This window comes from Mixophyes fleayi, chromosome 5, assembly GCF_038048845.1.
Source record: "Mixophyes fleayi isolate aMixFle1 chromosome 5, aMixFle1.hap1, whole genome shotgun sequence".
NCBI classification, from domain to species: Eukaryota; Metazoa; Chordata; class Amphibia; order Anura; family Limnodynastidae; genus Mixophyes; species Mixophyes fleayi.
The window spans coordinates 100527396-100550968 of NC_134406.1; the positions used below are offsets into that span (position 1 = coordinate 100527396).

The 23573-nt window shown below is 38.4% G+C and overlaps 1 protein-coding gene across 5 annotated transcripts in view; it reads left to right on the plus strand.

Annotated features, from left to right (window-relative positions):
* Positions 1 to 23573, plus strand: part of PDE1C (phosphodiesterase 1C) — a 702427-nt gene that overhangs the window by 656712 nt on the left and 22142 nt on the right. For 4 of the 5 annotated variants that reach the window (XM_075212604.1, XM_075212600.1, XM_075212603.1 and 1 more), the window contains one exon: positions 1676 to 1966. In XM_075212604.1, coding sequence (XP_075068705.1) covers positions 1676 to 1966 — 291 coding nt within the window. Of the gene's footprint in view, positions 1 to 1675; positions 1967 to 21663; positions 21739 to 23573 lie in introns of all 5 variants that reach the window. The other variant, XM_075212602.1, reaches the window with a different exon arrangement.

Consider the following 23573-nt stretch of genomic DNA (forward strand, 5'->3'; position numbering starts at 1 on the left):
AAATGTTACCTTCCTCCATTTCTCATACTTGCCAACTCTCTGGGAGACTCCCGAATTCCGGGTATGAGTAGAGTAGTCTCCTGCATATGGAGTAGGAGTAGAGCAGTCTCCCGCATTTGGAGTAGGAGTAGGGCAGTCTCACGCATTTGGAGTAGGAGTAGGGCAGTCTTATGCATCTGGAGTAGGAGTAGGGCAGTCTCCCACATTTGCCCACTTCTTAGTGAAGTGGGCAGAATTAGACCCAAAATTATGATTCTCAGGGAATCACAGCATTTTTGCCCCTCCCCCCACTGTAAATTTGTGTCACAGGGCTGAGGCCAAAATGGCTAGATTCGCCGAGCCCAGACCCCCACATTCCCTCCTCCCCCTGGCATCTCCTGAAGTTGGCAAGTATACCATATATGGTGGGATTGCCCACTCATATCTAGATTTTGGGATTATGTACTGCTTCTGATTGTTCAGTTTACTGCTGCTGAAATACCTAAAGACCCTTCATCCGTATTATTACTGGCATTGCTAAATCATCCTATAAACTTATTCGCCATATGTACAACGCGGCTAAACATCAGATAGAAAGAAAGCCTTGCAGCCTTCTAGCAATGCTGTTATTAACAAAATCTGGGATGCTGCGTTTTTGGAATATATCAGAAGCCTCCTCCAAAATACTGTTTCTACTTTTCATAAAGTATGGGATACACCAGCAGTAGCCCACCTAGCACCATCTAACTCCTTTGTATTTTCTCCTGGCTTTGAGTGCAGTTCTTTGCATTCCTCTTCCTTGCTAAACCATATCTATGGCCTCAGCGTTGCTGTGCTTGGGGAATGTATTTACGGTGGGTGAATGAATGTGGTTATGTGTGTGATAAAGTGGATGTTTGTGTGTATGGATGTGGTGGTATTGTGGATGTATGGGTGATTGTGGAGAGTATGTGCGTGAGATAGGAGATTGTGGGTGGAAATGAAGCTGTGGGTAAAGCTGATAATGGCTGCAAATACAGCTGAAATAACTGAAATGTACATATTGTTTGATATCAACAGAAAGATGCATATGGACTCAGAACATATGTAGGAAGGACACACCTTACAAAAAGTGAATTAACGTGAATATTTTTTTAGTCACACACATGTCAAGATGCGTCCATCTCAATGGGAATGTTAATTAAGCAATGTGAACAGTTGGGCATGACTTCATATAATAAAGCTGCTAATCATTTAAGCACAGCAGGTCAAGTTGCAATCAGCTAATCAGAAGTATCTAGATAGTGTTGCTGATGGTCATGATCATTGTGCATCATTCCTCCAGCCCTCCAGCACACACAAGACATGCACCTCCTACAAGACATATGTGTCCAATTATGTCAGAATTACATGAGCACCTTTCCACTTGACCTACACATACCTGCCCCTGCCCACCACCGTTCTGTCACTTCAGAAGTAAGGAGACTCAAGTCAAAGAGAGGCAAAAAACTATATATACGTAAGCATCCACATTTAGGTGTACATTGCGCATTATGCAAATGAGTATCTTACATATTTTTTTTTACTTTGTTGCCACTATAGCAAAAAAATTAAAGTAACATCACCAACCTTTTTGAAATCTACCACGTTATTGAAATCTACCACGTTAGTTCCCGTTTAAAGACAAATAAGTCCGATTTTTGTTCTTCCTATACAGATGCAGAGGAAAGAGCGAAGAAAGACGCAGAAGAAAATGTACTCCAAGAAAAGGACGATAAAAAGAGTGATGAGAGAGAAGATAAAAATGAAAATGAAAAATCTTTACAATCGAAACATGAAGCAAATAAAGAAACAAATTCCAGTGATGGAAAACTCACAGAATCTAGTCAGGGAAATGTTAACGGGACTCGATTACCAAATGTAAACAGACGAGACGATTCCTCAGGGCAAAGTCAAAGCAAACAAGAAAAGACTGGAGAAAGTGATGGAAAACAGCAAGGTCAAAATGGTGAGTCAAGTAGTGTAATAGAAGTATATGCTTGATTTAATAAGTTACCAGTAGGGCTAAAATGTAGTGCTTGCAGCAGTCATTTGCAACATACATTGGGCTGTTTTAAGTTTCGAATAGGTCCAGGGCAAAAATCTCATTAGATCCCCAATGTTATTTGCAAAGCAGTAGTGTAGCGGTAACGTGCAGCTATATCACAAACAAAGAAATTGCTCCTCTGGTGCAAAATACACTGTAAGAGGGTTGTTACAGTAACACATGGAAGATCACAGCTCATCTAGTAAAAAAAATTACATTTTTGAACTAGAAAGGGTTCAGAGAAGGGAGACCAAATTGATAAATGGTACAGAGTCATTAAGTTAACTAGTTAAGGCATGTTTACTTTAGAAAAGAGGTGTCAAAGAGGGGATATAATTACTATGTACAAATACATTAAGGGTCAATACAGAGAACTTTCATTTGATCTTGTTACCCCAAGGACTGTACACAGGACATGCGGTCTCCCCATAAGGTTAGAGGAGAGGAAGCTTCACAACCAGCAAAGGAAAGGGTTCTTTACAGTAAGATATGGAAGTCACTGCCAGGGAAGGTTGTGATGGAAGATTTAATTGATATGTTTAAGAAAGGGTTTGACAAATTTTTAGCTGAAGAGTGTATCCAGGGATATGACCGTTAATTAAAATGAAGGACTTACTGGATATAAGGAAAGAAAGGACTGCGATATTGGGTCTGGAGGGATTTTACCCGATTCAAACAGATTGACGGTTGCTTTATCTGGATCAATTTTAAATGTAAGAAATGGTTCGCAGGAGATCCAATAGGTTAAACTTCCACTGGTGTCTTTTTTCAACCTCATCAACTATGTTGCTATGTGTAGTACAAATTGTCAAAAAATGGCTATACAACATTATTGCTGGGAACACAAGTTTGGATTAGCCATTAATACCTACAAAACAGTTATTGCCCATTACAAGCAAACATGTAAATTTCTTGTTTCTATTACACAAAAGCTGGTTTAACAAATTTAATTAGGCTGATCTCACTGACTTTTATCATGAATAGGTTTTGTTAAGTCAGTGAGCTTGGGTATAAAACTGTTTGGCACAAAATACTTAAGTATCAGCTGCATGTGAGTAAGTCTGTGACTGTCTGCTACATTTGTCATCACATACTCTATGGTAAAATGATTAATTATTCATGAAAAGTATTTATCACCAAATAACTAAAGTTTAATAAATATTTGAAAATAATGGCATTTGTCTATTTAGCTATAATACAAATTAGTTGTTGGTCTACAGTAATATGGGGTGCAGCAAGTGGCAAACAGAATTAAGTTAAATTGAAAATATGTTGATCCATTACTAATTTAAAACTCTTGAACAAATTTAGTGAGAATTAAAAAACACAAGTATTAACAATTAATTAGTCAAATAATAGTGACTAAACTAATTACATACAAAAACACTCTTGAAATTATAATCAAACTAACCTTTTTAGATAATAAGCATATATCATAGTTTTTTTTTAAGGATATTCAATTGGCAATACCTCAATCAGGGCCTCATTCATCAAGGAAAGCAAAACAAATGTAATGTGCATATTTTTCAAAAGTACACGCACATCGGGGGATATGCACGTCTGGTTCAACAAGGAGCGCTCTACTCTATCACACAATACACTGCAAGATATGTCCAATACATACAGTATGTGGAATATCAAGTCCCAAAAAAATACACTATTCATTTAATGTCACTTAACATGAAAAAATTAAAAAAGTTTTTTTTTTCTTCTTCCATAAAATACATTTATTAGGATGTTATGAATGTTTACTGGACATAAAAATCATTTTAATAGCTGCTCGAACATGCATACACCAGACCTGTAGCTGGTGAAAAAGATACAACAGAAAAACACGTACCTTAGAGATGCCCAAAGCTGGAATCGGATGCTGCTGTGTGTGCGCTTGAGCTTGGCATGCTCTTACTCTACATTGACCATGTGCATATGTCCACTCCCCTCTCTCCATTCCCCCCTGAAATCATAGGCTACAGTAGGGGTTCTAGCACTCGAAGATGAATTGGATGTTGCTGCGTTCACTAGAGTATGGTCCGATTCTGGGTATGCGCAGTACGTTTTTATTCAAAATGTGGCTCGTACCGTCAATTACCTTACTTGATGATTCAGGCCCTCAATTTCATTCTAAATTTGTAATTGACCTTGTTTCTGTTTGCCACTTGGATCATTTTCTTCTCTGAAATCACCAAATATTTAAGGCTTAATGAAATCATGTCACTGTTTTTTTTACGTTATGTTTAATTGAAACCTTATTATGAGGGTGATGGACATAAGATGACAGAATTAAAAAGGAGACTTGATCATTGAGGTTTATTGTCTTTCTAGAACAGGGATTCTCAATCTGGGGTAGGTGTACCCCCAGAAGGAGCAACTAACGGGGTGGAGCAGAGGGGACACAGGTCGGGGGATCAGTGATCTCAGGGGGGCAATGGCTATTGTTGCAAGTTACATTATGAAGAAACTTTTGTTAACCCATCGGGTTGTTTGCTTTACCACCTCAAAACATGATCAAATTATTCTTCTAAACTTAATTTTATTAATTAGATGGTAATATATACATTTTTCAGGCTCATCCCTCAAGGAGAGGTGGGCTTGGTACCAAAAATTTGGGACCAAAAATACTTTAGGGCAGTCCTGTCTCCAGGGGTGCAACAGACGTATTTAAGGGGTTCATCCACCAGTTAAACTGAAAAAAATAGTTTAAACACTAAGAAGAACAACGCGGAGGGCGTATCGTTACCATTACTACGGTAATTTCAACGCTGATTTTTGCTTGCAGCTCCCTGAGCCACGAGCAGAAATCTGTGTTAAAATTGCTGTACTAACTGTAATGATGCACCCTGAACAATGCAGGGAATTGAATCTCCCACTTAATGATGATAGGCTGACTCCCACTCCTGCCCCTTCCCCAAGATATTTTAATTTTATTATTTTAAAAGTTTGTGGTAAGTTTTGAAATAATTGAAAAAAAATCAAGGAATTTCTATACTGTTTTTATCAGAAGAGAAGGATGTTCATTTGGTATCAAATCTGGACGCTACAAGCAGTTTATGGTTGCCAGAGCTTGCTGGCACAAGTAGTGCCACACATCAAAAGTTTTACTTTTACACAATATTACTCCAACCCCCTTCTGCATAGATGTATAGGGACGAGACACATTCTAACAGCACAGGGGCTGTCTTTAACTGGGGGAAAGCTTTCTTTTTTAGGAGCCCGATTCCCTTAGGGAAATTCAACCCTATTCTGTGTCGCATTATAAAAGGGGGCCCCACACTGTAGATTTTCCTGTTATAGTGTAATGAGTCCAGCCTCCATTTGTGGAGGGCCCCACACTAACCCCTACCCCCCGCGCGTGCATTAGCGCAATCGAGCCCAGCCTATAAGCATCAGTGCCTAGTGAGGGGATGCATCTTTTTTTAAAAATGTATCTATTTTCTTTTGTTAGACATTAAAATGCCAATTATGTTGACGACTTGCATCTCTAGTATGCGACTGCTTAAAACGCATCTTTATGTACTGTAAATGTATCTTCATGCAAATGCATTTAACACACTATACTGAGCTGCATGTATTTTAAGATATATGCAACTCATCATAACCATGTTAATGTGTTTGTTATGCAATTGCGTCCAACTCTACATGAGGCCCACACTGGGGAATGGCCATAATTTTGGATTTTTTTAAGCAAAAGTGGTACTAGAAGATTATATGACTGTAACTTTGCACCTCTGCAAAATGGCCTGTTCCACAGCAAGATTCAATTTACATGAAATTCTGTAGCAACTTTGCTCAACTCAGAGTTGCTTAGACAGCTGTAGCATTACATTTTCAGCGATGTAGCCAGTTGCTTTTGGATGACTTACCATGGTTGTATGAACCTGTTGGGCCTGAAGATTGTTGCCCTGGGTAGGAAATTGTTATAAAACTATAAGCTATGCTCACTGTACAGATGGGACGCGACTAATGCCAGAGCACTGTCCTGCAGCAATACAAAATGACCATACAAACTACCCGATATTTTAATGGTCAGTGTAGGTTTAGGGAAGAGGAAAGGACCCACTAGTTCTCCTGGGGTGCATGTGCTGTGTGAGGCATTAATATACTATGTAAAGTACTGTTCTTAATATGTGCTCATACTGCTTTAAGGGAAATTAAGAATATATAACGATGTATGTAAGGTAATGTGGGTTAAGGGACAATAAGCGCTGTGCTGCAGCTCTTTATCCATAACTTAACATTATAGTTAAAGTAATACATACAGTATGCACAAATGTGAAGTGTTATATGAAACACAGTATTAAAAATTCAGAATTGCTTTCAAGTGAAAAGTAGTCAGTAGACCCACATTAATTTGGAAATAAAATTAGAATACATATGCTAAGACAATATTAATGTTAAGGCTAGCATAATTAAAATAGCTTCTATAAATTGCCTAATTGTAGATTTCAAACAACTTCACTTGTTAGTTTTAAGCAATATACTTGCTGATAATTCTGTCATGTATTCCTGTTTAAAAATAGATGTGACTCGAGTGTTATATTCACTGTCACTATATAGGTTATTTTGTGCTTTCATGAATTTAGAAATGTTTTTTCAGACTCACCTGTAACTGCTACTTTGAGTCTGTCCTATCTCTGTTCCGGAACCATGCTTATGCATGCAGTCAGATCCTGGAGATATGCCCGCCTGGTAGTTATGTTCGTGACTCTGTACGCAGCTCTCCACCTGGCTCTTCTCGTCACTGTGTGCCCAGGCCTGCTTGTGGCATGCATCGAATGTATGTTTCCATACTGCAGTGCACACCAATTAAAAGATTTGAGGCACTCGTTAAAATGGCTGCTAATAAGTCCTCATTGCCAAATTTTTTTACTTCTTGCCAATTTTATCCATATTCCTCTCCTGCTTTCCTGTTATCAACTTTGGCCCATTCTGACCCCACTTCCGACTCTGATACCTTGTCTTTGTATGACTTCCATGTTGGTTCTGACCACTTGGCACTGTACAACAATCCTTCTGACTCTTGCCAAATGTTTGCCTTTAAAAAAAGACCCCCAGAGAAACGCGGATCAGTGTTTGCTGAGTATACCTGATCCAAAATGAATGTATTTATTTCTAAAGAAATGATAATCTAACTTGGGTTTGCAGAAATGATTATTATACATGATGTCACCTACTGCACGTGACAAATAGGCGAATCAACTCTAATCAGCCCCCAGTACTTGTGGAGCAATGATAGGTAGTAAGCAATTCACTTCTATACAATTTTGAAAGACAGTTATCAACTGTCCTTGTACAAAGTCTGATTCATTATAGCAGGCAGTAATTGTAACTCTGAATATATTAATTCAGATCCAAGTGTTGTTCAAATTGGTTATAGTTTATATATTAGTCTCACAATAAAAGATTATCTACATTTTCAGACAATACTTAATACTGCTATAAGAGTGAGAGCTGTAGGAAATAAAATCTGTATAGCGATTTGAAACAGTCAAGTGAGACTAATCCAAAAGACAAATCACCAGGAACTACACAAAAAGGGAGAAATTCGATCTAGTTTTGGAGGCAATAAATGTAATTATGAGTGGATTAATTCAAACCCTAGTTCTATTGTAATTGCAACTCACATGAGTTTTACAAAAATTGTGTACATTTTTGAACAGGATTCTATAGTACTACAACAGTGAGAACTGTAGTATAATTGCTGCAATAGAGAGAACTGTGAGTAATAAAGTCCAGACAGCAGTTACAAGTGAGCAAGTGAGACAATAGTCAAGATTACTCATACATCAATTTATTAGGAATTACACAAATAAAGGGAACATAAAGCATACTCAGCAGATTTTAATATGCCTTTAATTCACAACTTGTTATTTCACTCTTTTTAATATTATAATTTTAAATATTATGGGGCGTATTCAATTCTTAAAAAGTCCCACGGCGTAAAAACTATTAAAGTTAATACGGTGAAATCCAGCGAGTAAATTACCGTATTAACTGTAATAACGGTAATCGGGCGTGGACCGCGGGATTTTTGGCGTTTCCGCCGACAATTGAATACGCCCCTATGAATAAAAGTTACTTTTAAACAAATAGTTGGTATTTACAAATAACAGTCAGAAGAATGACATTCAGAGACTGTCAGTGCACCATGCTAAAGCCAATTCTTTCTTTCTAGTTTTGTTCTCAGTTTAAGTTGTGGGTAGCACCTCAATAATTCAACATTTAATGAATATATATTGGTATCTGCGAAAGCAGTAGCAAGGTGTCAGCAATATATAATTTGAATATTGAGTAATAGTCTCTTAGATACAAAATTGGAGCGTCAATACTCTTTACTATGTCAGGACTACACATATACCTGCCAGACCTTATATGGTAACTAATTGATAATTGGTGACTATTAAGTCATCAAATTACTGTATGTGTTGGAGCCTTTAAAATCTTGTTCAAGAGTAATATAACAATATACCATATTAAGATGAACATTTGAAAAAGACTTATGGTCACAGATACATATGAGTCATATTAAGGCATTCTAGTCTAATTAGACCTAGGAATTCAATCAGTGGCGTAAATACTTCCGAAGCAGCCCAGCAATGAATGGAGCTGGGGGATATTGGTCCAGAACGGTAAGCTAAAATGGTGCTTCACTGAGCATATGCTGGCGCCCAAGCATGCTAAGAAAATAGAAGCTGGTGCCTATAGAGCAGATGGACCAGTATCACCAGCCTCACAAAATTTTGCTATGGGGCCCAGTGATTGTGTCTTATATCCCTGAATACAGCCAAGCAAATCATTTCAGAGGCAGCTTAATAAACAATAAATAAGTCCTATAACTTGTACATCGCATACACTCTGTCACTTGCCATAATAATGAGACTCATAACCTAGTAGGTAGTTCAACTAATAAAATATATTTTATTATCATCTTCTTATTTAACTGAACTATTTTCTTGTTTTGTTTAATAAATTATTCTTGTAAATGTATCTAATTTTGATTTTTTTTTTGCTATAAGCATTTCAATTCAGATATTCGTATCAATACAGTGACCTTAGGACAGAAGATAATGACATGTAAATCAAATTACAAGTGCCAAATATAATGATTGTTATTCAATGTCCCATAGCTGAATTTTCAAGAATGTAACTAAATGTTTGTTTTCCCACCATTCAGTATTATTTTTCCTGTTCAGTATTATTGTTCTTAAAATAACTTTTTTTTTCCCATGCAGATTAAATAAATCAACTATATAATCTATTTGTGTATCCCCACGACCAGAATCTCTATAAAATTAAATCTCCAATTTCTCACCTGCTACAAGTCATATGTGTCTGCTCACATTCAAACCAGTTCTCAATCTGAGGAAAATATTAAATTTTCTCATACTGAGATAGTCAGCTCTTCTCCCCTTCTCTATAGGCTTAGAGAAATTACTTTATATTAGAAGGAATATTCACATAATCTCGACAATAATACGAGGCTAAGTCACACCTCCTTTTGTGGAAAAACCCTGAGTTGGGTGTCTTTGACTATAGAACACGATGTACAATTATGTGCACTGGTTTTAGACCTTACAAGACCTTTATTCCTATAAGTGGCAGGGGCGCACGCAGGATTGTGGGGGGGAGGATTCGCCCCCTGACCCCCCCAAAAAAAAGAAAAAACCACGCGAGAGCGCTGCTGCCTCCGTTTCGGCAGCGCTGTCCTATACAGCAGCCGCGGCGCTGTCAAAGAAGCGTCCGCGGCGGTGCTGTATACAATACAGCACCGCCGCGGATGCTTCTTTGACAGTGCAGCTATGGCGGGCACTTAGTTAGGGGAGGGGAGGGGGTTTCTGGAGACCCATAAACCCCCCCTGCGTGCGCCACTGAGTGGATTCAGCTTACACCGCTAAAACGCTTACTACTATATGCTCCAGGTTCTGAGTGGAGTTTGTTCTACCCCTGCTAGCTCGCTAACTACTACAGTTACTACCATTGGGCATGTACTTGTGCAGTTAAATCTCATGTACCTATATTAATAACAAGTGCAATAAGAGTTGCGTTGGGCTTCTGAACAATTGTCATAATATTTAATATACTATGATCTTGTTGCTATAAAATGACTCAATCCTGTGAATATAAAATCCTTAATTTGATTGGTGCTTATGGTACCTTTCCATTAACATCTATCTAGTTAAAGAAAAGGAAAAAGTTTGCTATTTGAACATTTCATAGATAAAATCTCTTCCATATTAGGATAAATTGATCAAAAGTATTATTTCCAAACAGAACTGTGGTATTTATGCCCAAAATGTTTAATTGAATGGGTCATGTGATTTTTGTTGCAGGTGTTCTGCTTATCCAGCTTTATATTATATTTTAGTGAATAGTATGTGTTGATTGTTTATATTTTTTAAATTATTAAAAAGGAATTTTACACATCCACAGTGCATGCATCTGTTGTGGTCTAGGTACTCTATTGCATTTTTATTTTCTTTATTCCTATAGAAGTTGCTGTCAACTCAGTTTTCATGGCGTGAGACATATAGCCAATAATAATAGTAATATTCTTTGTGCCTTCAGAAGGATCTTCTTGTAAGGAAATACGGTAAGACACAGACAGATATGATACACTCATGTCAGCCATGACCTTAGAAATTTTGAGCAGTGTGGAGTGAGGGAGCACATACAAGGTCTAAGGGCAGCAGTCCAAGGAACAGTCCTAATAGTCACTAAATGTCACTTCAAAGAATAGATGCAATAGATATTAACTTGCAGGTAAACATGTTGCTATAATCATTATTTTCATATCACAAAGGGTCCCGCTCCAAAGAAAGTGGCAAGTGGGGAGTTTGACTTGGGTTATACACCTGTTAAACCATCATGCAGGTGTTTTATGCCGTTCTCAGGGAGGACAGAAACCTTGTGTGGCTCAGAAGGGCTTTCTTGCTGATACCCTCTGTAGCTCACAGGGGAACAAGACATAGCTAGCATACACAGGAACCAGACTTAAGGAATTCCTTCATTTACCATAGAGTCTTATACTGGTTAGAGCATTTTGAGGGCCTCACCACTGAGGAGAATTAGCAACAGAGCTTTTCTTCCGGGGAGGACACCAGCACTACCCAAAGAAGTTACAAGTTTAGATGATGCTATGGAATCATCTGTGGGTGGGTAGGAATCCATTTAACTGTTCAGCCTGAGCAAAAGCAGAATCAGAAGCAACAAAGGAGAACTCTGACATGGACACAGAACTTGAGAAAATCAGCTTGCTACCTGCACAACTAGGTAACAAGCCGAGCAGGAACTGGCAAGGATTTAGCCAAGAGAGTTTTTGGCACAAGGCCCACAAGTGGTCTGAATCATCATCTTCTTTTAGTTCACAACAAAACCACAGTTCAGCACAGTTTTACCCAGTTGTAGCAGAATTCCACCAGATTAGACTTTGGTCCACTCATGCAGCCCCTTCCTTGCTTGGACAAGAGGGTCGGTAAACAACGCAACACCCAAAATCAGTCTGTCCGCAATGCCAATCAAACAGGCATATGGAATTGCATTATATATTTGTATTTGAGACATAGACAAGAGCTCTTTCCAATTAATTCTGGAATGCATTTTATTATCCAGTTGGTGACACACATTTAAATATGGTTAATTAGCCAGATCATGGAACAGCTGGATCTGTGTCCAAGATGGCTATACACATGGATTGGCAAAATGGACAGATATGGTGGTTTGGTAGTTGATTTTTCTCGAGTGGCCTGCTGGGTTTATAGTCTACTCACCTAGTCTAATGCCTTCTTGCAGTTCATGAAATATAAATGGAAACTTTCACATTGTCGAATATAGGTCTGTCACTAACATGGCCATCAAAGGTTCTTCTGTACCAAATAGCCAACTTAAAATCAGCTTATTACTACCCTCAATCCTTGACCCTCTTATTAGGAAAAATGTAGCTCCAAGATGCCCAGAAGCCATTAAAATTTGAGCAAGTAATTCCAATTTCTCTCACGGTACTTGGGTGTGTGTATGTATACATGTTTATAGTATAGTGTGTTCTATTGTAATTTGTATTTAGCAGCATGCCAAGATGCATGTGCTTGTCTATAAATGCATGTAAAATGCACTGAAAGTGTGGGAGCTATAGCAGTTGGAGGTGGAAATGAAGGATGGTCTACACAGTATTTTTTTGAACATTTGCCATTTCCAATATGGAGTAGTACTTTTGCAAACTCTCCAGTGGATGCATCTCCATTCAAATGCACTCCCTTTCTATTAGAGTGAACTTTTCCACTTTTGCCCACACAGCAGAACATTTGATTGAGGAGTTCACATCTTCAGCTCTTGTCAATCTCTTTATTAGTGACAGTATTACTAGTGGAAATCCCTGGCAAGTACCACTGTGACTCCTTTCATAAGTTTATCTATGTATCTTATATCCTGTAGTGATCCTTCAAAGCTTTAATTCCTCTCTTGTGTGACATGGTACATTTGTCTCAGATGATGATAACACAATAATCCATAACCTTGGCCAGAGCTGTCCATTCCTTGATGTTACAGACTGGTTTCTCACTGGACCTACAGTTTGTTGGTAACTGGACCAAGTGAACAATGCATCCTCCTAGAAGTAGTATTGCTGCAATTCCAAGAGATGCGTTCAATCTGTCATTTTCTGTCATCATTTTTTCCTTGGACATTTGGACATGATTCCTTTTCTAGCTGACACAGTCTTGGGTCATCCTCTTTTGTCTTTTTTAGGCTAACTGATTTTTTGACAGGTGTACTTAAAATGTCTCATTAATGGCAGCTATTGGGACAGTAGATGGGGTCTTGGAATTGAAAATGCTTATTAAATGGGGCTGCACTGATGAAATGTACATATGGCATGGACCCCTCCCGTTTGGAGGGCTCCATGCCAAGGACCATTCTCGCTGGCTGATAGACATAGCAAGCACTCATTAATGGAGGTGTCATTCTTTTGTGTTAATGTTTAGGTCTACTGTTCAACTTAAACACTTTGGGGTAAACATTGGTGACCAGATTAAAATCATGTACATTTATTGGTTCCTAAACATAAATGTAGTTTTAGTTAATAAGGTCACAGAGTAATAGATCACTATTATGATACCACAGAGTGATATATGTGCAGATCCTTTAATATCTGCCCAAACTCATCCTTGCTAAAAGATCGAAAAACACTTTAATATATTTGTATACATGTATATAATTGTATGCCTAGAGGTCCTTCACATGTCCCATTTAGTGAAGAAGGCCAACATTATTGTTATGTTTAATCTATTACGTTATATATAACATAAATTAAACTTTTGCATACCTCTCATTTCCATTCTCTCAATTCTATTCTCATTCCTACTTAAAAAAAATCACATTAGGCCATGCCCTGTCTGCCTAGACCACGCCCATTAATCAGGAGATTATACTGTTTTCTGACATGTAACACCCACTTTTGTAGCAGAAAATCGTGAAGAACAATTAAATCATTTATCCAATAATTTTCAAATAGTTCAGATTTAATTGTTTAACCAATAGATCAGCTTTTTACAAAGAAAATATCAGTCTGCAGTATTAATAATAAAACTCCAGATTGTTTTGTGTCATGACAACAGTTATCTAATTTATTGTGTAGCTTAGAAATTTCAGTCTACATGTATACATTTAAAATACTATCTTCTACTTCTTCAATACATTTCTATTTCTTCACAGAATTTCTTTTTCATTCATGACTTCTTCAGGACCACAGGTGTTCCAGCTTAGTCATTTTCTCTATTAATAAATTTTTATTTTATAGTCTACTAAATTAAAATAATAGCTCTGTGGCCGTATAATGGAATAAATATTTTGTTTTGAATATGTCAAATCCAACGTATGGTATCCATGGACTGATGCCGAGCTGATACACAATCAAAGGAAATCTTCCTGCATGCATGCATTACGATCGATTAGAGAACAGAATATACACAACACTATCTCTTCTGTATAGAATCTGCTCTACTTTAATGCATACGGTTTAAACATTTATAGTAATTTTGAGGAACTTTTTCATGTGCAAAAACAGTTGATGAATCACAAGATCAGTGTCCTGACAAGCCTGTGGTTGTACTTGTTCTAGCGTTATGGTTCAATTTTCCAAGAAGTTTAAGGTAGTATATTATTTGTAAGTAGCTAATTCTGCAGATGCCATTTTTACTTCTGCTTCTTAAATTCTCCGCGAAATTTTATACAAATTCTATAATATATCCCTGACCATATTAAAGTGTGAAGCATTCTTAAAGGTACACTATATTTCATATAAAATACATGATCATTCCCTTCTTTTGATACACCTTTTAATCTTGAACCTCTAAACTATAACCTGCTTGTAGTCCTATTTGGCTCCTGTATAAACCTTACTTCACGGTATAATTCCCTAAAGGTTTTAAACAATGGAATTTTATAGATTCATTCAAGCCTAGTGGCCATACCAAATAGAATCTCACCCTAACTATGGATTTCATGGGAAAGCAAAAAGGAAAGGGAAGGAGAAATATACAGTGCGCTCGGCAAGTGTTATATGTCACTTTTTTCACAATACTAAGAATTGTCCATTGTGCTGTATATCTTCATTTCGGTAGGTTCCATCATCAGTAATAATTATGCGGACTCCATGAAAGATGTTCTTGGCATCTGCATTGTTCCCAAATGAAAGTGGTGCTTGGGGTTCCACACAAAGAGCATTTCTTTAGCGGGGTGTACAGTACAGCAGTTAAGGTGTGGTAGCTATAATATTTCTGGAAGAGAGACACTTAGATTTAATACACTTGTTGATAAGCTACATCATCTGTTTTATTAGTGTGTATATATATATATATATATATATATATATATATATATGTACAATAAGGATTAGTAACAGTCCTTGAAATGCAAAATGAATCGAATCTGATATCCATAATCCTATACCCTTGAACCAATCTGATACACCTTGTTTCAGAAGGGTGTCCACAATACTCACAAATACATTTCTGATTTGGCGGTAAACACCTACAGTCATGGGTTGCCCTTTCCTTTATGTGTTTGAGTTGAACTTTCGTGTTGGAATTTTTCTCATTATGTATAATAATCTCTACACTACTATTGCCGTGAATCTGTTTTTTCCAGACCTGACTTTCTATTGTAGACTGATAAGCACCTACAACCCACAAGAAAAGAAAATAACTTGCAATCAATATACCTCCCACTAATATCATTGAACACCACTGTCTGGTGTTCCTTGGACCTTTAAATAACTTGTACGTATACATTTTTCTCAGACTCCCCTTGTCTAAAGATCTTGCAGTGCGAAGCGTGTATCCAGGTATCGGTTCCTTGCACCTTCACTACCATGGGAGTCAGCAATAAGATCTGGTATGTTCCTTCAAACCTGGGTTCAAGAGCTGTTCTCATGTTTTCTTTATAATAACCCAATCTCCAGGTTCCTACAGATGAGTGTTAGGATCCTGGTTTGGATCTGGAATAGAAGAGAACACCTAGCGGTGGATGCTAGTCAATTGTTTCCTGTTTATGCCATTTTTAATTTTAATGGACCATTCAGCCTTTCTACCCACCCACTACTCTGGTGGGGGGGGGGTGTAGTGCTGATGTGATACCCACTTCTTTTTGATACCTGCAGTAGTTCCTTCCCATAAAATGGGTACCTCTGTCGCTCTCAATCATTTCTGGAACCCCATATCGAAATACGACTTTGAATTTTTTCTTTGCCATTGATTTGTTGGTTGCTGTTCTACAAGGCCACACCTCCACTCAGTGACTAAATAAGTGCAGTGTACACAAGGACATACTCATAGCCAGCTATTTTTGGCAACTGTATGAAGTCAATCTGCAGCCTTGGGAAAGGGTACAAAATCTGTGGGGTACTTTTGGATGGGACTTTTACAATCTTACCAGGATTGTGTAAAGCACATATAACACATCGAGATACATATGCTTGAGCAGCTTATGCAAATCCAGGAGCCACCCAGTTTCTTTCCAGGTCCTTTAACATGGTGTCCTTGGACACATGGACCTTTCCATGTAAGGCTTGTGGCCTCACTGGGTACAATGCTTTTGGCAAACAATAGCAATCCTGCAATTGCCATTCATTTCCTTGTTCCTTGGCCCCCAGCCTTTTCCAGACCTGTTTTACAACATTTGGGGCTTGTTCTTGAAATTTTATGAGTGTCTCTTATGTCTAGGATTGGGGTTAGGGCCACAAGATTTATGCTCACAAAGTTCAGTGGCAGTACAGCAGCTTGCTTTGCAGCAGCATCTGCTAGGGCATTACCTTTGGCTTCTGAGGTTTGTTCCCTAGTGTGTGCCTGTACCTTTATCACCGTTAGTTGCTTAGGCAGTTGAAGAGCAGCAAACAGAGACCTAATGAGTTCTGCACACCATGTGTATGGTGTGCCATTAACATATTATCGGAAACCATCTACAAACAGTTCTAAATCAACATTTGGAATAGGGATTTCAGATATGTCAGGTATAGCAGCACTTTCTAATCACATTAGTTCAATGCAATCATGCATAGAAGAAAAAGAAAAAGTTTATATATTTTCTGTCTCTTGCTGCTGCTGTGACTGAATGTCACATTCACTATGTGTCTTATCAATATCTGCTTATTGTGTCAGTATGCACCCCTTCTTTCGCCTCTTTTGAATACAGCAGCAACAGAATAATGTTGCTGGGTTCAAAGTTGTACACCTTTATAATTTGATATTAGAGGGGGTAAGCAAAGCCACCTCATTTTTAATGAGCCTGGCTGAGGACAAGTGTTTTTTCTGTGCATGGTTGAGAATTTCTGCCACTGAATGTTGTACCTGTATAACAAGTTCATGTCCCAACACTATGGGGGCTGTTTTTTTTCCCATCAGTGGTGCAGCCACGGCTACTGATTTAATGGACGTTGGTGCTGCCCTGATTACAGGGTCTAACTGCATAGAGTAATATGCTAAGGGACTTTCTTTCCTTCCATGTGCTTGTGTAAACACTCCCTGGGCATGTCCCTGTGTTTCATGACAAAACAGATTAACCAACTTCTTAAAATCTAGCAAAGCCAGTGCTGGCGCTGAGGTTACATCAGCTTTCAATTGCTTAAACATTTGATTCTGCTCAGGGGAGAGTGCAAATGACTTGCTATCATCCAGAAATGCCAATGCAGGAGGACGGATAATAGCTCATAAAGTCTTAAGTCTTTTTTCTAAAACACAATAGTCATACTCAGCGGAATCTATATCACGTAAATCTTTCTAGTGTTTACCAATGTTTGTTGTGGCTGTGGACTCACACAACCTAAAACATATTGCATCCTTCTACTCATTGAGAATTGGATAAATTAAACCTGGATTACCTAAAGGGTCTCTCTCTGTAGCTGGGAGGTGTGTTGGTTTTGTGAGAACAGTGCATCCAAGATGTGCCTGCAAACAGGTTAAACAACTCGCAGAAATTTTCAGCTAGTGTAAAGAATCTCGTAGCATACCGATAGGCCATAATTTATTGAGCCATAGCAGTCTTTGTGTGTTAAACCATGACCCAGCTGTGCCAAAACAAACTACATACTTTTTCTCCTAGTGCAACAAGCTTACCATCATTACTGCACCACAGGTTCACATCCTCCCTGCTTGCCAGCTGGAGAATTTCTGTGAAGAACAAACTTTTTGCAGAGATTAACATTTGTTCATTAGGGATTACAATAACTGTCATTAATTTACATTTTTGTTCTTCAATCCTTTTTCTGCTGCTGACTTTTACTACTTTTGCCAGCTTCTGGTATTAAACAATTTGCCAATCAGTGTGTGTCCATCCCTTATTACTGTGTTTCCCTCACTCTCCTGTAAACCATCAGGTAACCAGTGAACATTTTGTACAGTAAGTGGCTGCTCATTAAACACTTATTTACGTGTTTCTCTCTGTAGTTTAACTGTGACACTATGCAATCCATGTAATAAAAAAATGCTTTCTTCAAAGGGGCAGTGCCTAATCTCACAAACAGAGGATGTCAGAGTGAAGTGACCTGGGTACATGCTCAAAACCACTCCTATCTCATCATCACCTGGCACAGCCCCTTTGAAAGACTCTGATATCACTTCCTGAATCACAATCATTCCATAATACACAGCCCTCACAAAAGCTTCCAGACATTCAGCCACTTTAAAAGCAAAACTGTCTGTCTCACAAATCAGAGTACTGTCGTTAGACACCTCACATTGTGTCTGCAAATCACTCAGTATTTTCTCAACAGAATATCCCAATCACCATTCACACATCAGTTTATATCACATCTAGAAAACATTGCCACCACACACCAGTGTTACAAACTCACAATAGAAAAGTAATACAAGATGGAAATGTCCTTGTGACCTCTCACTAACCCATATGTTGGATCTTACAAAGGACATACACACTTCAACAACCAAGCACTTCAGCAACAAGGGCTGACACTTTTGTGGCTGAAGTGCTTAGTTTGTTTGGGCCCCCACTAAACCAGCTATCAATGCCTTAAAGGCAGGTTAGACCAACAGTGCTGTCAAATTAATTCTACACTGTTGTCGTCATCATCTGCAGCATCATCCTCACCCTCATCAGTGTGTACATCATCATCACAGACTATTAATTCATCTCCGCTGGAATCTGCCATTACAGAAGTGTCAGTCCTTGGATGTATTTGCCTGTAAAGGCCTTCCTCGTGGAAGATGTAGTTCATTTTGATGGACATCATCTTTTCCACATATTTAGGAAGTAACCTCCTACGTCGATCACTGACAAGGTTCCTGGCTGTCCTGAAAACTCTTTCTGAGTACACATTGGAGGATGGGCAGCTTAGGTATTGCAAAGCGAGTTTGTACATGGGTTTCCAAATTGCTTGTTTTTCCTCCCAGTATGGAAAGGGACTGTCTGACATGTCGATTTCAATGAACTCTTGAAAATAATCCTCCACCATCCGTTGACATGTTAATAGTAGGATCGGATGGAGTTATGACCGAGGTCACAGTTTTTTTTCTAAATTCTGTCATACCAGACCAGGGGGTAAATGTATCATACCCCGGTTTCTTCAACTCGCGGGAGTTCGGCGTCTGCGCAGCTTAAATTTAAAGCGGCACTGCCTTGTAAAGGGAAGTTTCATTTGTGTGCGTCTACTTTGTACTTCTGTCTGTTCAGACAGACTTATTAAAAATGCCTAAGTTTTTATTTGCACATCAATCAATGCACGGAACTTAAGCGTAGTTCCGACCATATTCAAATTGAAGCGGATCTCGAGAAGCATTTTGATTTGAATCAGGGTTTATGTCCGACGATCGTTCCGTGGGTCACTGGGCACTTACCATCTCGGTGGAAAGAAATGTCAAATCCAACGTATGCTATCCGTGGATTGATGCTGAGCTTATACACATTCCAAGGAAATCTTCCTGCATGCATGCATTACGATCGATCAGAGAACAGAATATACACAACACTATCTCTTCCATATAGAATCTGCTCTACTTTAATGCATACCAGGTTAAACATTTATAGTAATTTTGAGGAACTTTTTCATGTGCAAAAACAGTTGGTGAACCACAAGATCAGTTTCCTGACAAGCCTGTGGTTGTACTTTTTCTATCCTTATGGTGCAATTTTCCAAGAAGTTTAAGGTAGTATGTTATTGAGCGGTAGTTAGCGAGTGAGGTGGGAACAAGATTAGGTTTTTTAGAATGGGAGAGATAAGGGCATGCTTAAAGGAGGAGGGAACGATGCCAGTGGAGAAAGACAGGTTGAAGAGGTGAACTAAATAGGAGCAAACAGTGAGGGAAAAGAAGCGAATAAGGTGACAGGGGATGGGATCCATTGACAGGTAGACGGTGGAGAGAAAAGAATGTGGGAGTAGACTTCATCACCCATAGTAGGGTGGAAAAAGCACAACGGTTGGTTGTTGGAGGACGGTGGAGCGAAGAGGGTGGCAGGAGAGGGAAAGGAGGAGGAGATCTCAAGTCTGATGGCCTTAATTTTGGAGGAGAAAAAGGAGGCAAAGTCGGTAGCAGAGAGGGAATGGAGAATAGGAGGGGTAGGGGGGTGAGGAGAATGGTGAACGTGGCAAAAAGGCAGGGGGGATTAGAGGACTGAGAAGAAATGCGGCATTTAAAGAAAAATTGTTTGCCAATCAAACTGGGGATGGTTGTTGACATCCGGCATACATATGGATCAATTTGGACTAGCTTGGTAACATTAGGATTAATCTGAGAGTTTGTTGAAGACATAATATTAGAACATTACATTGAATCTTCGGGTATTAGGATATATTTTGGTTGCAGTACAGATCAGATAATATTAGAATGCACTCAGAATGCTCCCCCATAATAAATACACAATTGTTTATGTGAGTATGTAATGGTGTACTGATCTGCCCATGCCATGACAATAGTTAGGCCAAACTCCTTTGACTGTTCTGTAAAAGCAAGACTATTAAGGCAATAAATTTATGTGAAACTCTGGAAAGTAGCTAGAATTTGTGTGCGTCTAATTTGTTTGTTAAAAATGCCTGTTTTTATTTGCATATCAATCAATGCACGGAACTTAAGCGTAGTTCCGACCGTATTCAAATTGAAGCGGATCTCGAGAAGCATTTTGTTTTGAATCAGGGTTTATGTACGCTCTCCCTAAATAGTACTAGCCCTACATAGACAGACAGAACAGACTGCAGCTTGTGCAGTATGAGGTTACATCTCAACGCATGCAAAAACAGTTTTATATTTTTATTTTTCATTTATTTTTATATCAAGTACATAAATCAAGATGTTTTTAATGTGTATTGTACATAGAGTAGAGTCGGAAGCATAGTCCGTTTTAGGCGCATCCAACAAAAAAACACTATCACGCATGTGCACCAAATCCGCCTGCATCTTGCAACAGCTTGAGACTCACTACCAGAGAATGGGAGGAGCACGGAATTGTGAAGGCGTGACCATGTAAATAAATCCTAGTCGCAGTGAGGCGCAGACGCAACACACGTCAAAACAGGGCTAAAGCTGTACGGCAGGAATTAGGTGGCGCAAGCGGTTAGCTTGCTGCAGGAACTGCCCGCAGCTTGATAGGTTATTAAGAGTGGGAGGCAACTGGGGTTGCTTGCCACTCGTAATACCCTACCCAGCTGCGGCACATTCCCACTCCTACACTTCTTAAACGGACTTTGCGTCCGACTTTCAATGAGGTCCACAATGTGTTTTTATAGCCTATTTTACATGCATACACATGTTCTATGCTAGCTAGTGGCACATATGTGTGTAGTTTTTTAAAACAAAGTACCGATGGATAGTGATGACTGTGACTGCATACACTAACACCTGCCCTGTAGATGGTGCCAATGATATGACTGAAGCCAAGCATAAACTAAGGACTTGAATTGGCTACATCTGTATCTTAATAACCTTGGCACGCTTTTACTATGGATTGCCTACCTCCGCTTCCCTCTCCTGTTTCATACCTCAAGCTGTAGGCTGTCGTAAGTGTCATGTGTCATTTTAGTTCAGACATGAATTGCATGCAATAGCATTCAGGTCCATTTCTGAGCATCCGAAAATGAATCAGGCCCATAATGAGGATTTTTTTCTCACCCAATCTCACCCCTACAGAAAGTCAACCGAAGGCAACAGAGTTACATGGCTTGCCACGTCCTCCATCACCAACAGCAATGGGCCACCGTAAAGGTAGGCTTTGCTGATGATAACAAAAAAATATAGTGTAAAGAGATCATACAGATTGTCATGCAAGGGAAGTAAAATAATCATGTTCCATTTTAAGTAATTTTTAGTATTTCAACAAAAACAAAACACACTCCCTCAAGAGCAGAATAGGCAAAGTGTAGATATAAATAGAGATAAAAATATACCTCACAAAAGGTTCACTATTACAAATTTATAATAATTTATAATATACTCAGACTGCTGTAGCAGAGAAGATCGCCAGTTAATCTCCTTTTACACAATAGCTTCAAAAATTAATTCAAACAGCGCTCTGTTAGGTCCAATGTATGTGAGATATAGATGGCAGAACACAGAAGCTGCAAAGGTCTCAATCAAGTAATTATTTATTTACTGACAAAGTGACTAATAACACAATTGTTTTATAGCAAAATCAATAAAGCATTAAAAAAAGAGCTCATATGAAATTCTTCCTAATAGATACAAAATATTACATACACGGAAAACTATAACTCATATCCCGATTCATATGAAATCCAATTGATCTGGCACAAATAGCACCTAACTGTCTTTCTGGAGTAATAGGAGCTTCTCTACCTGGAGCAGAGAGGTGAACCCTGTAAAGAGTCGTAGAGTCTTAGAGGCTCCATCACCATGATCAAGAGGTGTGGATCATTACTATACTGTCCCAGATTCTGGGTAAAATGATAAACTTCTGATCGGATATGGTGATATTAAGCCATGACTATTTAAATTGTTTATTGCTGCATATGGTTGCCATTTATATTAACAAACAAATGATTGAGCAGCTGCTATTACTGTTAGAATCTGTGACTTCCGTGTGCCATTAATATAGGCTCTGTAATGAGAAAGGCTTGAGCAGCTGATCCTGAAAATTATGTTTTAATATATATTAACTTATGATAGGCTTCAGGACCTATGAAATAATAAATTGAGGAGACAGATGATTTTATCTGGACTGAGTAAGTTTAGAGTTACGGGGAGACGCCCCAGTTACGTGGCAGATCAATTGGATATTATATGGATTGTAATAGGATTCAATGTATGTAATATTTTGCTATTAGTTATTAGGAAGATTTCCATATGAGCTCTTTTTAGAAAGTTTTATTGATTTTGCTAGACATTTTTTGGAGTTATTAGACACTTTGGACATAATTCATTACATTTTCTCCTGGACAAAACCATGTTACAATGCAAGGGGTGCACATTAGTTTATTATATTGCACATAAATTAAATACTGGATGTTGCCCTACATGCCCTACCCCAACTATAAATCTGCCATCACCTCTTAAATTTACCTCCCCTCCAATGCAACATGGTTTTGCCAAGATGCAAAGTTATTCCTTTTTTTTGCTTTCTATTCCTTAATGACTTGGGCCCTTTGTGAGTAAATAAACAATTACTTGATTGAGACCTTTGCAGCTTCTGTGTTTTGCCCTTTGTATCTCACATACTTATACATTGGACCTAATAGAGCACTGTTTAAATACATTTTTGTAATATTTAGTATTTAGTTTAATATAAAACATGCTGACGACCACACCTGATGCGCCAAACCATGCTCATTTTTGTTAATGCCCCATCTCTATTCATGCAATCCAAACCCTTTTTGGCCACAGAAAGAAGGAATGTCCTGTGGAGATTGAAACTGTTGGCGGGCATGAATAATATGGTATGGGCAAGGTTGATGATAGTAACTGTAACTCATTGTTTTACCAGAAATGTATGTTAATGTTTACATTCTTGAGATGGACAACATTATCAAATGCAGAATGTGTGCAGAGAAAGCTAGTTCCCATAGAAATTTTAGTAAATGTCA